The sequence below is a fragment of the Maylandia zebra genome, linkage group LG7 (assembly GCF_041146795.1).
Source record: "Maylandia zebra isolate NMK-2024a linkage group LG7, Mzebra_GT3a, whole genome shotgun sequence".
NCBI lineage: Eukaryota > Metazoa > Chordata > Actinopteri > Cichliformes > Cichlidae > Maylandia > Maylandia zebra.
Genome location: NC_135173.1, coordinates 55,248,846 through 55,269,376, shown reverse-complemented (window position 1 = coordinate 55,269,376; position 20,531 = coordinate 55,248,846). Strand labels below are relative to the sequence as shown.

Here is a 20,531-nt window from a genome sequence, read left to right as displayed (position 1 = left end):
AGTGTGCTTTCATTATTCATAATTCATGAGAAATGTTTAAAAGAAAAATGCCCAACTGTTTATGTCAAGAAATATGACAAACCCATTGCTAACACTCCTCATGATACAAGCACAACACATTACAGAAGTCCATTGTATTCTCAGGAGATAATAACTTGTATGAAGCTCAGAACAAATAAAACCTAGGAAGAGGCCCTCCCTGAGAATACAAAGACATACAAGGCTCAGAGCACTCTGTGGAAGGAAGTGCCCTTTGCTTCTCTGTGGGATGATTCATGATCCTAAATCTATGAAGGACAATGAAAACGAACCCTCTGTAGGGTGACATGAGCTCACAGTAAATACAGAAGTCTAAGGCAACAGCTATATAGTAAAAAGAAAGAAAAAGCATAAGCAAATAATAGCTGTACTTTTGAAATGCTAAATACATAAACTTAACAATAAAGTTACCCACTGGTACTAAAACACATTATTAACAATAAGCACACAGTAACAGGACAGTTTACAGGACCTTACAGGACTGTACCATCAAGATCTCATGATTTTGAAACGCCCAGGCTCTACAACAGTAATGGTCGCTGTTAAAACATAATATGGTATTTGTGCTGAGGGCAAATATCACTGTGCATATCAGTCTGAGTTGTAGAACTGCTAGACATGATGAACAGCAAACCACGCGCCGCATAGTGGAGAATGCATAGACTTTTAGCTGTGTATAAGCACACACATCAACTGCATTTATACCAAGGTGGCACATAGAGTTCAGTACATGGAAAAGGATGGCTTAAATCAGATATCACCCTGCGTCCACACACCTGAATCAAATGATTAGTTCGTAACCAGGCCTCTCGAGAACCTTAAGACATGTTGAGGAGGAAATTGAGCCATTTAAATCAGCTGTGTTGGATCAAGGACACATCTAAAACCTGCAGGCCACCAGCCATTGAGGCCTGGAGCTGGACACCCCTGGCTTAAATGTACTGTGTGTATTCACAGAATGAATTTGCTATACAATGTAAGCACATGTAATGCTGAGTGTATTAAACAAACACAGTGACAAAGACTTTTCATCTGTACTTCAATATTTGAGTTACACTTACACATTTTTTTGGTCTTGATTAAGTCGATCCTGGTTAGGCTACCAGTCTATCACAGAGCCAACACAGAGAGACAGACAACCCCACAACTACAGACAGTTTAGAATCACCAGCTAACCTAACAAGCATGTATCTGGATTGTGGGAGGATGTCAGAGTAGCCGAAGAGAAGTCCAGCAGGCGCAGGAAGACCATGGACTCAAACCAGGACATCCTTGCTATTGGTATAGCTCCACTGTACTGCCTACAAGTTATCTAGATATGCCTCAATTCCATTATTACTTTGATTATGTATAACAACAACTCATTCTTTAATGCAAACTGTACGGTAGCACTACATACTAATAAGCTTTACATAAGCTAAGTGAGCGAAAAATACAAGGATTTCAACTTGAATCTCAATACACAGTACTCAGTCTCAAGCATCTTCATCACACTATAATTGCAGGAACCCTGTAGTTCACTGCAACCTCCAGTTTCCTATCTGAATGTCCTTTGAAGACTAAAAGGTTCAGTCATCTGTTAAGCTCAGGATTTGGCTGCACCAGCTTTATGTGGATTGGATGCACAGTCTCTGCTAAATCCTTATTTACAACATCAGGTTGCACCATTAAAAACAGACTCACTCACTTGAATAATGTGCAAGATAGTTGCTAGGAAACTGTTTCTCAATCTGAAACACAGGCCCATCAAAAGCAAACAACTGCGCAAACAGGAAGTATCTGTGGCATCATTAAAATGGTTTTAGGGGCAAAAGATGCAAATCATTAACATGCGTACATGAAGAAATATGTTTTAGAGGTAGTGTTGTGCAAGCTGTTTACAATGAAGTCACTGATCATATTAAACAAAAACTAATCCTTAAGTTAGATATGCTTGGGTTTTTCTGTCTGATACTGATTACAGTTTAATATTGGTTCACTCATGTTTAGTTTCTAATACTGAATGGTAATGTTTTTCCCAAAATATACTAATAATTAGGTGTTCCAGGGAGAAATCAGAAGCGACTGTAGAGCTGACTCTCTGTATAAATGGAATCGCGCAGTCATTCAGGAGCTAGTAGCTTGAAAGGAGTAACTCAGGAGTAACTGCAATTTCCCTCATAAATATCTACAACAAGCTATAATTCTCTGTTCACGGGTCTGCTACAAAAAATAAAACTGTAGGTAAGAATCCTGATATTTAAGTGGCTTTATTGAAATTTCAACCATGTGCAGTGGTACAGTACACAGTGAAGCGAGACAGTTTTCCTCCAATGGTGCTACATGTCACAGACAATCAACACAGGACTAAATACATTGCAAATTCTTGCAAATCTAATTTAGTGAGCTGTCCTGATTACAGCTAGCATTTGTGTGTGTAAAATTCAGAGTAATTAATATATGTAAACAAAAGTAGCAGCTAATTAAGTATGATTAACACTAATTTAGTGATGTTGAAATAGTTGGTAAAGACTAAAACTAATGTGATGATATAGCAAATTGTGACCTTCCTAACAGCTGGTGTAACAGTGCCCAGGTGTTTAAAGCCAAATACATTTAAAATAATCACACATGAACAGATGGTTATGCAACTTTCAAGCACACAGATAATAACCAGACACTGCATAAATAAGCAGCTTACGGTTATGCCGTAAAACAATTTGTGAAAACTCCTGCATCATTCAGTCCTAACTTCTGAATGCCAGCGATGAAAGGTGGCACACGTACAATGACCTGATGGACGTCCTTTAATCGATTAAAATAACCACGTGACTGCTTTGTGCTTCTACAGCAAAAGGAAGTTGTACAATTTTGCAGAACTTCTGTTTCTCAATAACTTCTTTTGCCAGGCGTCATCTTTTACTCAAGGCTGTTTTTCTGACTTATTCTGGCCTTTTCTATTGTACATATGTATCAATTATTTTAAACGAGAAGCAGTGTAGCAGTTCTCTTCTGTTAGTTGGACCCTATTAACTATAACTAGCAGATTACTTGGATTTATATGTTCTGCTTTATTTTGCTATTGACTCACTGTACACCACTGATCTTCAGACTTTGACCCTACTACTGTAGTCTAAACATTTGCCTTTCACGAGACTAATCAAACATGAAGTATTGTGTAATGAATCTTTTGGGAAAGAAATTTTAAGAAAAAAGAAAAAAAAAGAAGAAACAAGGCTACGTGTGAACCAGTACAGGATAGAAGATGCTACTTAACCCACAGAATATGCTTTTTAACCCACTACCAGATACCATTAGTGATATCCTCACTGTTGGTCTAGAGCTACTAATAACATAGCAGATTGTACATCTGACAATTTTCGACCCAACGCTCTACAAAGGCTTAAATGTGTAAGACTTGTTATCCTTCTAACCGTTTTCCTTCATGTCACATATGATGCACCATCTGAGGCAGTGCAAACTTGTGGAGGAATGCCAAAGCTGGCACAAGTTTTATATTTTCTGTTTTCCTTGTTGAGCATATCAGTTATCAGTGACTATTTCCCAGACAATGTATCTTTAATTTACGTAAATTATATCCCATCCACTCTGCGCAATAGCTTATTAAAAAGGTACAAGTAAATAAAAATCCAAAAGACTAAAGCATCTGCATACATTTTATGAGACACAGCAGCCAGCCATTTGCAGCTCCCTTTCTGTGTGGACACATTGCAGTTTTGGCAGCAAGCAGTGCCCTTTCACCCATCATTCCTTTCTACCTGCAGCAGAGCCTCGCTGAACTCTGGAGAGCAGGATCAAACCTGACCTGTAGCCTCCTTCCTCCATCATCCTGTTCGCCCTCGGCCTTACACAGAGTGTACAGTACCAATAGGCTTTTGTTGCCAAAGCAAAAACAAAGAAGGTGGGCTACACAACACAATGCTGGTTGTGTTTACTAACTAAAGAATGAGGCAATCTCAGCCTGCATGTATAAAGACCATATTTTTTTTACTGACATGTTTTCATTATCATTGGCTGTTGTGCTACTTTTACTTCAACTGAGACTACTGTCCAATACTTGCCAAACAACGCTGTAACCTTGATTGTATTATGAGATTACACGATCTGGCACCATGATACCCCTGTGGTCTACAAACCACTGCTTGAAACTAAGCTTTCAATATTTCCTGTCATTCAACAAACTTAAAAACGTGTAACACTAATAATCAATCCTTGCAACACCTGCACTTTTAACACTTTTAACAGTATTGGAGGCAAATATATTAAGAACCTGACAGCAGATTTTCAGATAAATTAATGCTAAAATATTGATATTTATACAGTATTTACAGCATTACTTGTATTCATTTGGAGTTCTGTTTCCTCTGTTTTTTAGCTCATTTAACATATCGCCAGCTAAAATTAACCATTTGCATTCACATTCAGTAATATGACTTTGGACTTGAGATACCTCAGTAAACACTGAGCCAATGTGCTTTGCTCTACAAGCTGTAAAAGAGCAGGCACTTTCAAAAAAAAAGAAAAATAACTGGCAGGAGATTTCATGAACCATCCATCTACAAACAGGCTACATTCACAGACTGTGAACATGGAAACACAACAGGTCACAGGCTGAGGAGCTTTGCACACTGTCAATATACTTGGCTTATGAAGAAATACTACCCATCATTTACTTTGCAACTAGCTACCAGAACAAACAATTCAGCTTCATCGCTTCACCACAGACATTTATTACATATAAAAACACACCCTTAGTTACAACTGGTTCCTCATAGGATTCTGACTGGTACGGACCGTTGTGGTTCTCCCACACTGGTCTACATCTAATCTTGCATGTATTTGAGAGCACTGTGAGAAGTGAGGTTAGAACAAATTAACATGAAGTTGTTATTACAGACTCAGGGTCAATAAGGAAAAGCAATGAGCCAAGAACACAAAATCAGATCAGATGTCAAAGAATGTAACAGAAAACAATCAGAGTTCAGTCCTCTACCAGGGCCAATGCGCCATACTGTAATTCTAAATTGCAGTATAATAAATGATTACAAGCATAACGGTTCCTTCCTTTGCCCTGACTTCACCTCTTAAATTTCATGAAATCTGGCCAGGTGGTTTCTGTGTAACCATACTGACTTACAAACAGTGCTAAAAACACATGGCTGTCTTGGCAGAGAAATTAAAGTATGAGCATTTGCATTAACTGTGCACAGCTGAGAGGGAACAGTTTCACTGAACAGTGAATCAGGCTGACAGTGCAGAAAACAGAGTTAAAATTCAGGACAGCCTCTGGGTCTGATATGAACCTTTCCCGGACAACACGACAAAGACTAAAGGCACTGCAAGTGGGAAGGACACCCTTTCTGTACAGGTGCACAAGCATTAAAAAAAGAAATGACAAAGAATGTAGGAAGACTTTCATACATTACACTGACAAACATAAAGACTAAGGTGCAAGAGTGCTAACAAAAACTCCAACCCAGAGGTGGAGTAATGAATCTTCCAGTAGTCCAGGCCAAGAAAAACTGTGTTGTTCACATACTTGTATATTACTAGACGTCAAAGCGTAGCTATGAAAACACAAGTACAAACACGTAAACACCAGTGTTAATGTTTTTCCACTAATTTTATCAACTTCTTCACTAATTTGCATAGTTCCCTCTTATCAAAGTGGATTCAGTGATGATTTCCACACTGAAGTTAGGCATCAGTTGTACAAAGGGAGAATTGGCAAACATTCACAAAGGAGGACATTAATTCTCTTTGAAGGCTTTGTGGTGAAGTCGTGTTTATCATTTCACTTAGATGAAAGGAACCCTTTAAAAGTAGGAACAAATTGTTATTACTGTCTTCATTGGTTACTAAGACACCCTGAATACACATTTACAGTAAAACAGGAAGAGAAACCTAGTAGATCAAGAGGCAACACACTTTACCCCTTTCAGTTTGTGCTATCCTGTGTTCTACCAGGCGCTCTCTCTGCCATTGTTTTCTATCCAGCAGCCACTGAGAACACCTTTCACTTGCTGTAGTCACACACAGAACATGGTTACAGCTCAAAAAAGAATTTCCCCTTCAATTCTGTAAGTTTTCATCAACAAAAAAAACAACTTTTGCCGAAAATGGCTGGAGCCTCTATGACACAAGGCAGCTTTAGAAGTCGCAATCTACATCTTCTAATACAGTTTTATTATAAACATGATAACACAGGTGGTATTTTGTCATCTTACACAATGAAGTGACTTCAGCTCCGATAGGGCTACAACCAGTCAAGTCATTTGAACTCTATTATAATGTTGCCCTTACCATACGAGCATTTCACCCACATTTGAGCCTAAAAATAGATATGCAGTACAAACTTATGTAGGAGCCCACGTGTAAATAAAAAAAATATTACAACATTAAGCCCATGAAGCCCCCAGTTTTTTAAGAAAAAACAGAACAGAAGCAGAACAGAAACAATGATGTCAGAGTTTAATGTGGAAATCTACCCAAACAAGACGAAGAGCAAAAAGGCAGAGCGCCACCAAGATGGTGAGCTCAGGTGGAGACTGTACTGTACACACCACTAAAACGGTTATTAGGCAAAAGCATAAATTAATTTTACTATTATTAATTATTAACATCTATACCAGCAATATCAAACTGATTTTACATTGTGGGCTAAATACAACACACTTTGATTTTTGGTCAGTGTAGTTTAAATGCAAGTCTAATCCCCGATAATCGCTCTCATTCACACATAAATTGTCAAATCCAGACCAATGTTCTCACGTGTGATAAGGCTCCGCCCCTGAACACATTTTAACTGCAATATTTGACAACAGCGTTACATAGTGGGTACAGGAAAAGCCATGGTTTACACTTTGGGGTTTGTTTTGAGGTGGCTGAAAATCTTAATTTGTCCAGGAAGCCCTTAAGGAGTTGGCTTTAGGCTCCTTTCAAAACGTTTTTGTCAAAGAGCATGACCCCAGCGGCATGGTGAATTTTGATGCTTCGAAATGAAGCACAAAATTGCTCTAACTCAAAGAAATCTGCCCCAGTCTTTACCAAACTTCACAGGCATGATGACAGTCCCAACCTGAACAGATTAATATGCCCATTATGCCCACCTAGAGTGGGACCAGGATACATAAATATTTACATATCCTGGTCCCACCTAGAGGGGGATTCAGGATATATAAATATTTATAGTCTGATGCACTCCTCACAGGTTGACTCCATCCACCTCAAAAGTGGTGATTATAACCATCAGGCCCTTATGATGGTATTGTGCACAAATTGTGAGTTTTCATTGAAGGGCACACCTTAGTGGCATGGCAAGTTGGCGGGCTCTTCTGACTTGTGTTAGCTTTGTTTTTAAGGAGAATGCTGTGGAAAGGCACTCAGTTGTACAACTGATAGATACATATGCAAAACTACACTAAAAGATTAAAGTTTAAACCTGTGTGCCCCCTGTCAAAAAAGGGCTTCATCGCATGATGATCCAGGAGATTTCAGAACATTAGTCACAACATTTATTAGTCATGGTATTAGGTTACCCTTGTTTGTTTGACTGACTGCTTACCCAACATGCCATTCTAAAATGTTCTTTCAATTTAACCATTACCAACATGATCATTTTGGTAAGAACCAAGCAGCATGTTCAGCAAATGTAACATTACCTCATTTTATTTCCAGAGGAGTTCGGATGGGGAATTCAGGGTGTCAATTTTGCTAGAGTTTAGCAAATACATAGTCTCATTATAGTGTGTAGCTAATACAAAACATTTCTGTGAAGTGAACTCAGTGGACCTCTGAACATGTTCGTTCATTTCTTTCTCAGGGTCAACTGCAGTACAGCAAGCTCTGTTCTGGCCGACCTCATCACCCAGCATCTGCCTTCAACTCTTCCCAAATTCCAATCGGGCCTGAAACTCTCTTCCCTCGCAGTCTTTGTTCTTAGGATGTTGATGTTTACACAAAAGAATAACGGTGCCTAAAATTTTCACAGCTCAAATGCAAAACACTTTTCCAAATGTATATTTCAGTTACCTGAAATGGACACTTTACACTGAACAATATAGAACTTTGGTTTAGATTGTTTGACCTTTGTATGCTTACACATGGGAATTCAGTTTCCTGTGTTGACAAAATCTAAACTTAGAAAAACACAGTATAGTAATTTCCTTCTCCAGTTTCATACAAGCATCTGTGTTAAGATACGAAGCGCTTCAGCACTGTAAAGAATCACACCATGCATTATTACTTCCACCAAGGAAGTCATATTTTCTTGGAGAGTGTCTTAGAAAAACATTAGTGGACTTTGAGCACTCAAAGCACTTTCATATAAATACTAGTCCCTAAGGACCCCAAAGCGCTTTACATATCCAGTCATCCACCCATTCACGCACACATTCACACACTGGTGATGGCAGCTACATTGTAGCCACAGCCACCCTGGGGCACACTGACGGAGGCGAGGCTGCCGGACACTGGCGCCACCGGGCCCTCTGACCACCACCAGTAGGCAACGGGTGAAGTGTCTTGCCCAAGGACACAACGACCGAGACTGTCCAAGCCGGGCTCGAACCGGCAACCTTCCGATTACAAGGCGAACTCCCAACTCTTGAGCCACAATCGCCCCACATATCACGCATGTTCACACTCCAATGAATGCATCGGGAGGAACTCTGGATTCACTATCTCTTTATCTTGCTCAAGGATACTTTGGTGTACATAGTGGGGGACCCAGGCCTTGAACGACGAACTTTCTGATTAGGAGATGACCTGCTGTACTTCCTGACCATCTACCACCACAGCATCCAATACCTGTGGCTCAGGAACATCTGTAAATCTCTTATGCCCATGTGAGATTTTGTGGCAAGAAAAATACTATAAGACGACAAGTGAACAAGTACTGTCTTCAGAGTTGTGTTTGATGATAACTAGAGTCAGCAGCAGCTTAATTTTGTCAAACATATCATGTTACAGATAAGAATTTATTTTTCTACTTAGGCAGAAAGGCATATTTTTAGGAAAGAGGAACAGACCTTGCTAGTGTTTATTTGACCTTAACACTTCACCTTGACAATCAGTCCTGCTCTTATCTAGGGCTCTCTTTAATATATGCTTGCAGTTCAAAGTTGGTTTGGTTACATAAGGTTTAACTCTTACTTGGATTTTATTTACAGCCTACTGTAAACTCCTATAAAATACTCTTCATTAATTGTATATAAACACTATATCAACATCAAATATGAAGTTATAACACAAAATGATGTGTTTACAACTAAATCTACTATACTGTAGAGTTAAAAAAACAAATTCCACAATGATAAGGTTCAAACAAGCTTGTTTGTTTAACAAATGAATAGGATCAAATTCATATAATTTAACAAACCAAGAATAAAAACACAGAAGAATACATTTGAATACTTCCCAATCCAATCAGTGTCTTACCTTGCTTCCCTCAGACGATGTACACAAACTTACAGGTAAATTCCGACCAAGCGACATTTTGTTTGGGTAGCAACAGACTTAAAGACATGGAATACGGATTAAACTGCAAAAGACATGAAAGGGCACGAAAGAAAAGTCAAAAATCACCGATGGATCCCAGAGAGAGAGAGAGACAGCCTGTCGTAGGAGGAAAAGAGTCTTAACCAGATTCTGTTAATCCTCTTAGACTAAAAGTATACACTGACACTGGATGTCCGTCTAATCACCCTGACTGGCTGCCTGCTTAAATGAGTGACTGCTTATTTAGGGAAACACTAGAGGGTTAGACTCGCTGGTGAGAGAAAGAGAGGGAGTTAAACATGAATCTGAAGCAAATATTGATACGCAAGCAAACACTGATGCAATCTGCAGCAGATGACCTCACTTCAAGGAACAGGCCCTCACAGAATAAACAAACAAGGATTGTGTCAGCAAGTTGAGATGGAAGTGGACGTAGCTGCTGAAAGTTAAGATTTCAATTTGAAACATATACAAAAACGTGACAATTTAAATTTTATTAAGGAATCCAAATTTTTCACATACGATCATCTACTTCTTTCCTAAAGTGTCTACTACACAATCCAAAGCAGAACTTGAAAATTACTGCACCCAAGCCATCAGTGTGTGTCAGCTGAGTCATTACTTAAGCAAGCACAGCACAGCCCAACCCAGCTCCAGCTACACTGCATACTAATTTTTACCTGTCTGTTCTTGTCTGCAGAATACTTTAAAAGTTCACTCACTACACGCATCATGAAAAAACTGTTAAGCCAAGGAAATAACGCAATTTGCAGTTAGCAGCTGGTTTCCATTAGTTTCATAAGGTAAAAAGGGCAACCTTGAAACTCACTGGCTGTCTAAAAAAAATACTTGCTGCAGGGTAACAAGTATGAGGACAGACACTAAATTGTGGGATTTTTTTTTTTTTAAATCAATATATAAATAAAACAATGAATTGCTTTGAGAGTCAGCTATAGCCCTAAGCAGTGTCAGTTGCTATTGCACAATCTACAACAGGGTAAGAGGCAGGGTGCACCCTGGACAGGTCACCAGTCTGTCGCAGGGCTAACAAAGAGAGACAGACAACCATTCTCACTCACATTCACACCTGTGAGCAAATTAGAATTACCAATTAACCTGACCCCACTAACTACATATCTTTGGACTGTGGGAGGAAGCCAGAGTACCCGGAGAGAACCCACGCAAACAGGACACACAAACTCCACACAGGTGTTGGAATCTTGCTGTGAGGCAACAGTGCTCATCATTGAACCACCATGCTGTCCAAAAAAATGAAAATAGTGTATAAAAACCAAAAAAAGCCAAAAACTATACTATGTACAGATGATTACTGTATACAGCAAAATACACCAAGATTTTTATATGTACATGAAGTGTAGTGGGAGTGATAATAGCCTGTATTTCTTTAAAGTATTTTAAGAAGTATTTATTCTGTGTGGGTATTGTATAGTCTAACTGCTGTCAGGAAGAAGGACTTGTGATAGCACTCCGTCCTACACTGTGGCTTTAACAGTCTACCACTGAAGGAGCTGCCCAAGGGGGTGAGAGGTGTTGTCCATAATGGATACAAGCTTGGCTGAAATCCTCCTTTCACCCACCTCCTCTATGGGACTAGCCAGGACAGAGCTCGCCCTCTTTACCACTCTTTCAATCTGTTTCCTATCCCTCTCTGTGCTGCCACGTCCCCAGTAGAAAACTGCGTAATAATTCAAGAAAGAATCCTTATAGAACCCTTTTGATTAATTAAGTGGCTGATAAAAGTCAGAAAACTATGAAAAACACTTCCTAAAATGTCAACTCATATCAGAGAAAAGCAGCTTATCCCTGTGGTGTTGAAACTCATAATTAGTCATTTATCAGAATAGCTGACTTTTGATGAATTCATTTGAGTGCTGAAACAGTCAAACTATGAAACTAAAGGCTAAGCCAGTGGAGGAAACTGCATTTGTAGACAGAGGTGTAGTAGAAAGCATATCACATGAAGCACTAGTGTATGCAGAAAAATTCTTTGGCTATGAAGTGTGTTTAAACAGACAGAAAGGTTATCTAATATTTATAAAGTGTATCTAAGATGTGAGAATAAACCAATTTCCATACTTGTCTCAGTGGCTGCATTTTTTATTATTTGCATAAAGAATTGTTTTGTTTTTTTCTTTAAAAGCAAATAGCCAAATAGACACATCTTTTCATGTCATACATGATACATGTTGACATAAAAACACCACCCTTACAGCTGTTTAATCGTCTCGGTGATGAAATTTGCTTAGTCTAACACATGGTTAGTCCTCATCTGAACAAAGTTCATTCAGACTTTACTGCTCCATAGGGAAGTGCTGAGAACGAGCTGTTTGTTTTCACAGCTGACTAACAAGCTAGTTGTAAATGATTTGACTGCCCCATACATTACACCATTCATGGTAATACATATACTCATGGACACGGCTCCGTGTCAAGAGTCACCACCATCACTAAGCAGCATATAAAGACATTATAATCAAATGTTTGTGTATGTGGGAGGTATTCCCCTCTTTGTTTTCTACTGCAGAAACAGGTAGAAACGGAGGCTACAGCCTCATCAATTTGTTACCTGTTGAACTCCCAGAAAGCCTCAGATCAGCTGAAACACTCCGTTTATTTAAATCCAGGTTGAAGACTCACCTGTTCTCAGCTGCATTTGAATAAAGCACCAAATCCACACTTTAAGCTTAAATTTCAAAACTTACATTTAACTACTGATTTTATCTACTGTTCTGATTTTATCTGTTTTGATTTTATATACTGTTGTTTGTTTGTTTGTTTGTTAATTAGTTAGTTAGTTTATTTGCTTGTTTTAATCAATTTTAAATCATGCTTTTTATTTGTTCTTGTTTCTAATGTCTCTGTAAAGCACTTTGAATCACCTTGTTGTTGAATTGTGCTATACAAATAAACTTGCCTTGCCTTGCCTTCAGCGTCTGGCTGTTGGGCTGCAGTTTGCAGTCACTCAGCTTTAACATCACTCTGGGTTCTTGGCTAGCTTAGTGTTAGGATGCTGTCTGTGCAGGTCCTTGCAAAGAGCCAAAGTTGTGTTAGCAGTATAAGCAGCCGTTGAGCAACTGTTTCTTTCCTGGTGCAGTTTCTATTTTATCACTGCACTCTTGTCCTTGGTGTAATAAAAAAAAAAAGGAAATGTTCATATCCACGCTGCAGACTCCGCCACTATTTTCCTCCTCCGGCACATAAACTGAAATCAGCTGATTGTATTGCAAGTACAACTGAAACCAGTAAGCAGGATTGATAGACAGACTAATCATTCCAAGAAATTGGACTACTGGGAACCGGTTCTCTACAAAATCAGTTCTCAATTCCTATCCCTAGTGAACAATGAGCTGAAGCTTGCTATAAATGTCCAGATTGCCAAAGTGAGCTGCAGACACAAACAATCCTCTGTGCACCCTCTTTCCTAATGAAACATTATCAAATGTTCTTTTACAAAAACCATTTCAGTCACTTAAGGATTGTTTAATGACTAAAAATGAAATATTTTCTTTATTGAAGTCAGAAAGTGCCAACTTCAGTATGTGGGGAGAATAGCAAAAGTTGTCATTTTTCTTCTTAATTGACTCAAGTCCCTGCAATCTATCCACATCGTATACTAGGGGGAATACTGATTAAAAGTGTCAGAGTTGGGGATGAATTCTAAAGATAAGAAATATTTAGTATCCTTCTGCAGAAAGGATATTTGTTATGGCAACAACAGCCAGGGAAGAACACTATTAAAAAATGAACAATTGGAAATATCCATATTCTGCTGACCCAACAGGATAGTTAGAAATGAGAAAGTAGGAAACAGAATGTATGATTATGAGAGGGCATAAAAGCAGCAGGATATATAAAGACAAAGAAAACAATGATTAACAAGCTGACAGATTTCATACTTCAGGAAGCAGTGAGTCAAGACTGTGTGGACAGTAGCTTTGGATAGCTGTCATCTGTAACACCTCTAAAAGCAAGTGAAGCACAGAATGTTGGGCCATGGTCTAAAATTTAGGGTTTGTTTTTTCCAAAGCTTTAACACTTGTTAAATAAAATTCATATTTAAGTATTTTGATTGCTTCCTCAGTAGAAGTGAACCTACTACTATTTATACTATTGTGTAATAGCAAGAGTAATTAACCATAATGGAGTCTTCTCAGGAACGTGGCTCCAGGGACGAGCACAGAAGCCCAACCCACATGCTGTTTAAATCTTTAGTTAGTGAGGGGCAACCAATCCGAACTCAACTGGCTCAAAGCGAGGGTGGCCTTAAAAGGAAAACATACTAAAAAAAGAGACTTCACAAAAAGACTCGTTTCAGAGAGAAGACGACGTAAGGGACTAGACCAAGGCTCAATATCAGATAAATATGAATCATGTAGAGCTACTCTGGGAACACCCAAGAACAAAAATATTAAATAATAAATAAAATCAAGGAAAGAAGTGATTAATTAATAGCAGCTATTCGCAGCCCTAAATCAGACTGATGGGAAACTGAAAAAGGTCATGTTAACAGCTGCATACTCCAGATACATTGATAAACATGCTGGCCTCTCAAGTGAATGCTGCAGAACTATGAAACACATACAAGTGCTTTATAAACATCCATACAGAGTGTTTGGACAGTGAATTATGGGTGCAACCAGTAGCAATACTTCCAATCTTAACCTTTTCCCAGTAACTGTTTACATACAGCAAGCTTGAGCCAAACTCTGTTAATAAATCTGAACTGTATGTTGCTCATTTTCATCCATTTCTGTTGTCTTGTGCATAAAAGAGAAGAATTATGCGTGGGATAATCTTGTCCTGACTGTAGATAACGTTCTCTGTCACTGCCCACAACCCTGGACAGATTTAGACGTCTGGAACGAAGCACTATGCAATTGTACAGAGATCTTAGGAAGACAGGCATCATACTATCAATGTGGAAACTTACTCTATGAAACATGGCCATACCATCTTTGGAACTTGAAACAGTAGTAAGTCTGGAGACCGAACAGTAACTGAGCTGCTCAGCCTGCTGAAGTCATGTCACACGAGTTCTCAGAAGACTTTCCTTCTTTAAACCCCCAGGGGCAAAAAAAGGTCATTAGTCAGGGTTCTTGATTAACCCTACAGTAATACCACTGGAACGCTTCTCTGCACTGACAGGTTATGTGACCTGCTTTGAGGAGTTCCAGGCAGCAACACGTTGGCTTAGTTCAGTATACCAGGTCAAATTACATTGTTTCTTCTGTGGCCAGCACAGTAGAGGTCAACGGTTTAAAAGGAACCTCAAAATGGCATTTGAAAGCAGTCTGGAGAAATGTGCACAGGCTTTGTGTGACTCTTTTGCAAAATTAAGGCAAATTCTTTTTAAAAATGGATTACATTTGGTTTAAGTTCAGTAAAGCTAAAGTGAAATAAGAGACCAATCTCAGGCCTGCCTCCTCGTCTGTAACACTTCAGCTCTATTGAGGTAATGAACTGTCAAACTGCTTTTCACCCCAACTAAATTAGCTGAGCATCACTGTTACTAAACATGACACCAACCCAGGGGCATCGTCTTTGGGCTCGTGTGTGTTGGAAAGTCTGTTATGCTTTCAATTACTGATTTATCCATTTTAAAAACCAGCAAATTATAATTAATGAAAATAATTACACACAGAAATCAGGAATCTGATTGGTGTGCAGGAATCAGTTGGTATTCTGATTCCAACACAGATATGAGAGTTAAAACGTGTGAAGTAAGACATGCAAATCATTACACAAATTTTCTGTATTTCCCTACTGCCTCAAAAATGAGACGTATGGCATTTTTGTCAACCACACCTACAGCCCTAAGTAATGTTGCATGATATCATGACTTGGAAAATGTTTATGGGTCAGTCGGGAGCTTGCAATAGTCAAACACACCCAGGCTACATTGTGCGTACTGGAGCAAGTTAAACCAGTCTGCAGAAGAATCCATGTAAAGCCTTATATAAATTAAAAGGCTGATACATGTATTTTGTCTTCCTCATTTTTCTCATCTGTTTCCTGAATGAGCACCACTTGGGGTCACAACAGCAAGTCCCAGATTGTGCCATTTGTGTGTTAGCGTTACAGCATAGTCACAGAGCTAACAATGAAACAATTTACACACATTTGCTCTAAAATCACATTGCATTTTGCGATGAACCTGCCCTCTTTCATTTAATACATAACTTTTTCAAGTTTTGGATATAAGCCATACCCAACATTGTTTTGGTTTATAAAATAGGGGCAGATTTGGACTGGATGCAGTCCAAATGTCCATCCAGACAGTCTTTGTGGTTTGAGAAAACACCTCCAAAGCAGTGGGGAAGACTGACAGGCATTTAATTACAGATGATCTATTTATGCCTCTGAAAAAGGCAGGAGCTGCAGTAAAACAGAGCAGTGCGCATGTGCTGAGGAATGTATCTCGACTTGAAAACTTGTAAATTGAGTGGATGAAGACAATTGGGCACACAGCATGAATAATAGTTTAACTTTGCACTGACGTCATGACGGAGTGTAACCCAGCAAGCATGAGCTCAAGCACAGCTGATCAACTGGTTCACAAATATTTTGACTGTAGGACCAAATGTAATGAGTTTACCTTCCTCAGGAGTGGTTGCTTTCTTGCTGGATGAGGGGGCAATTAATTGGATGTGTATATCAATGGAAATAACTTTTATTACGGACATTTTATTTGAATGTCTAACAAAAACGAGAATGAAAGTATCACATTCGAGAAGCTGGAATCAGTTACTATTTTGGTATTAGCTTTCGCTTTGAAAATTAAATGAATAACCGGTAACCAAAACAGTTGCCATCTAGTCTCTATGTGCTTATAATTAATTAATCGGGTAATCGTTTGGTTTTCTGCGTGTCTGAGTCGACCCTTGTTTTGTTTAGCAGATCACTGTGTTTACCTTTTCGTCTTCCTCTCCTTCCTCTTCGTCTTCTTCCCCATCTCCTGGGGTCTCCTTGTCAGATTCCACATTTCTGCCGTCCTCCACCTCGTTCACATTTTCAAAGTGCAAGCTGAGCCTGTCTTCGCCATCACCATAAACTTTAATGTCCAGAGCAGCCGTCATTTCTTCCCCCTCAGACAAGGTTTGGGAGCCCGACGACGACTGGCTCTCGCCGCTTTCAGACACCACAAACTCTTTCTTCTCCATTGCGTCGCCTTCTGCTACTTCAAAACAAAAGGTAGCAATTAATTAACCTGCAAGCACACCTGTCCGGTTCATTATGGTCAGGAGCCGCGAGCCCATTAAAGGACACGGCTTTCTTTTTTCCTCTCTCTCTTCTGCTTCTCCTTGTTCGAGTAAAACCAAAGTCACGACGTTGTCGAAAGTTGGTGATATCGACTAAAACATTATTAGACCCTGTTTAACATCAGCGTTACCGCCAAGCAGACGTGTCCGCTTCGGTTAGAAGGAGCCTCTGTGGATTTTTACGCTCATGACTTCCAAATCAGCGCGTGCACATGCTGTCTGTGTCTTCCTATCGCACCAGTACAGCTTGTTGCCCAAAAACTAACCCCGCCCACAACGTGCGAGGGTTTACCAATCAGATCGCAGCAGCCGCCAAACTCTCTACAGATAGCTTTAACCAGCTTTAGATGCATTGGCGGTTCAAGAAGAAATTTGCGAGGGGGACCAGGGTGGGGCCACGGTTTTTTAATGGGACCACAGAAGAAAAAAAAGGGGGGACAATAATAAATTTTTTAATATATTTAGTGAATTTATTTGGAGCACAAACGAAAATAACATGTAAAGATTAAACATAAAAATGAGTTGAACCAAGGGATTTCTAAATCTTTTACTAGATTACTAAACATAAATAAATCTTTGAACAAATTTTACTTTTTATTCAAGATATTTTTCTTTTTATGTAGTTATGTATTTATTTTGTTATATAGTTATTTTTTACAGCATGAAACTTAAATGTACACTCATATTTTCTGTTCAGTAGTGTCTCATCTTTTAGCATTGGCAGCGCAGTAGTATGTAACATTATAATAAAAGTATTCTTCATTACCGATTCATTGCAAAACAGTCCACAAATGCATTAATTTTGAAACCCTTGGCCTTTCTGGATTCAATGCCTAGCACCCCTATTGCTAAGACGCTCATCAGTAATGGTGGACAGGAGGCAGGTTTTTACTCATTTTAATGTGGAGAAACTCTGCTCACAAGTGACAGAAGTCACTGAGAGCGTAACAGCTATTTTGCACAGTCTAAAGAGCTCATCAAACAGCTTTTTTATGCATCAGTGAAACAGATCAATTCCACTATAACAGATAGCTTTTGAATCACACCTTTATATAAAATGTTGTGATGTAACAGCAAAAGGCAGACGTCACAGGACCCCTGCCAAATGTCCCCAAATAAATAAATACATAAATAAAATAAATATTAAAACACTTTCAAGACTATCCTTTTGTTATTTATTTGAAAAAAATGTATGATTTAGGAAGTTGGGATATATAATAATCTGTTTTTTTTTATCATGGTCAAATGATCTTGTATACTAGTCACCAGTAGTTAGAAATGGTGTATTTTTCAAAGTGATAGTCAATAAATATCTATCACTATCACAATGTCTCAGACTTTATAAACTTTATAAATCTGTTTATAAAAGAGCACATCAGAAGAACAGAAGATTAAGGGGGTTTTTTTTTTCCAAGAAACACATTAAAGTACATGTGTACTTGAGTGCATACACATTTTTCCCTTCATGAATAGCTCCATTGCCTCCTGCTCTTTCTGTTTGTTTTTTAACTCTCTTTTTGGGTCTTGTTTTGTTGTCCCTGTATGTGTGACTCATAGGTGTGGCACTTCCTTACCTGTCATTCCCACTCTTATTCATTCTTCAGATGTTTTGATATTCAGAGGTTTTTTCTCCTCTAGACATGCAAATTATAAAATAAGCATATTCCAGAATAGCATTTGTTGGCATTCAGATATCTGTGCTCACTGGCATGTTATACTGTTTTGAACTTTTGTAAAAAATAAATAAATAAATAAACACCACATCCACACAAGTTACATGACATTCCACATCCAACATGTGGTGGCAGCAGATCAGGAGCAGGGCTTAACCAAACACAGGCCACTAGGGGGCCTACTTGAACAAATATTGTATATACTGTGTTTTAGGATTTTATACAGTGTACTATGTATTCATACTAAGAATTAGTCTTTCATTTCAAACATGCATTCAACATAGCAGAGGGAAAAGGCAACAAAATGACATGTTTCTTTCTCAAAGCTCCAAATTAAAATACAAACACACAGAAGAAACAAATATATTTGTAGCATTAATTCTTTAACCCTGTTTTTACTTTGCCCTTTATGACACACTCTATAACATTTAGGTTGCCTCACCCAAAGCAGCATTCTATTATCATGTAGTCAGAATCCAGCATAATTGTTATTCTATCCTAAAACCCTAAAACCTTTGATGGCTTTTTGAGGAAGTCAGGTCCAGACTAAAAGTCCTCACCCCATTGGTCAAAATCTCAACCACACACACACACACACACACACACACACACAATTTTTTTATTATAGGTGTCTTTATTTTCTGTTGTTTAGTTTCACAAATTACCTAAACCAGCGGTCCCCAACCCCCGGGCCGCGGACCGGTACCGGTCCGTGAGTCGTTTGGTACCGGGCCGCGAGAGTTGAGGCTCAGGTGTGAAATGTATAGTTTTCAGGGTTTTTATCGGTTTTCAGCGTTATTTTGTTATCGTTTTTATCGTTAACTCGGTTTTCCTGGGTCTTTTCACGTGTGTTGTGAATAAATCTTCTTTTTTTCAGTACCAGTACTAGTTTTATTTTGTTGTATTTATCCGCGACACCTTAAAGGCCGGTCCGTGAAAATATTGTCGGGCATAAACCGGTCCGTGGCGCAAAAAAGGTTGGAGACCGCTGACCTAAACACACTCAGCAGGGTGAAGAAGTGACAGAGCATAAATTTACACAGCATTTTGCCTTTATATTTTTATGTTTCGTTTTGGTTTTCCTCCTGGATATTATGGGTATTTTTTTTTTTAATCACAATCCACATAACAAAGACTGCCCTCCCCTTTTTAATGCTTATCTTCAATATTCCGACACAGCAGACTGAGTTTCATAAAGTAAACACACACATGAGTTTTGAGTCATGACTATGCGCCCAGTTAGACTTTTGTCTGGTGTTGATAGTCTGATATGTCAACAGAGACAGTGTTGACATTCAGGTCGAGCTGGTATAAATCAGCCCCAACAACATAATAAGCACTTTTACTGCCTCTGATCACATCTTATTGAGTTTTTCTGTCTTAGCACAGAATCAAGCCTTTGGTTGTGCAATAGCTTAACTATATATGCTTTGTATTAACCTGCAACTTGATTTTAATTTTAAACCTGCTTTAGGGCAGCATGGTGGTTTCCACTGCTGCTGACAACAAGAGGGTTTGAATCCAATAGTCAACTGAGGCCTTTTTGTATAGAGATTGTATGTTCTCCCTGTGGTTATGCAAGTTCTCTCCAGGTACTTTAGCTAAAGTGGCAATTCTAGATTGGCTTTAAGGGTGAATGTTTTCTTCGTTCCCATGTAATAGACCAGCAGCCTCTCCAGGATATACCCTGTCTTTCACCGTATCACAGCTGGGATAGCCCCTTCCATTTGTGCTTCATTGTCACCTAATGAATTGGTTGCAGTGGAAGTTCATACATTTGTGGTCACCAGAGGTTCAATATTATTGTTCATCCGCATCTTTTACACTTGATTTTGATTTAGTACTTGTTGTTCTTACTTTGTTTTGCCAAGCTACAAAGGTGTGGATATACCACACATTGTTCCTGCTAATGAACAAGCAGATCACGTGCCCTTGGAACACAGTGTACTGTGGGTTGCACCAGCCACGCTGTCAAAAAGTTTCCATTAACTCTCTTCTTTCTGTGGCTTCTGCTGCCAATCCTGTTGCTACTGATGACGAT

At 38.9% G+C, this 20,531-nt stretch overlaps 1 protein-coding gene across 8 annotated transcripts in view; it reads right to left on the bottom strand.

The window, feature by feature from the left end:
- mast4 (microtubule associated serine/threonine kinase family member 4) overlaps positions 1-17,064 on the bottom strand; it is a 97,745-nt gene extending 80,681 nt beyond the window's left edge. For 4 of the 8 annotated variants that reach the window (XM_023155194.3, XM_012918777.5, XM_012918776.5 and 1 more), the window contains exon 1: positions 16,470-17,064. In XM_023155194.3, coding sequence (XP_023010962.2) covers positions 16,470-16,718 — 249 coding nt within the window. In that variant the 5' untranslated portion in view covers positions 16,719-17,064. The remainder of the gene's footprint in view (positions 1-16,469) is intronic. The other 4 variants (XM_004549915.5, XM_004549916.5, XM_012918778.5 and 1 more) reach the window with 2 other exon arrangements.
- Positions 17,065-20,531: the final 3,467 nt, after the last annotated feature.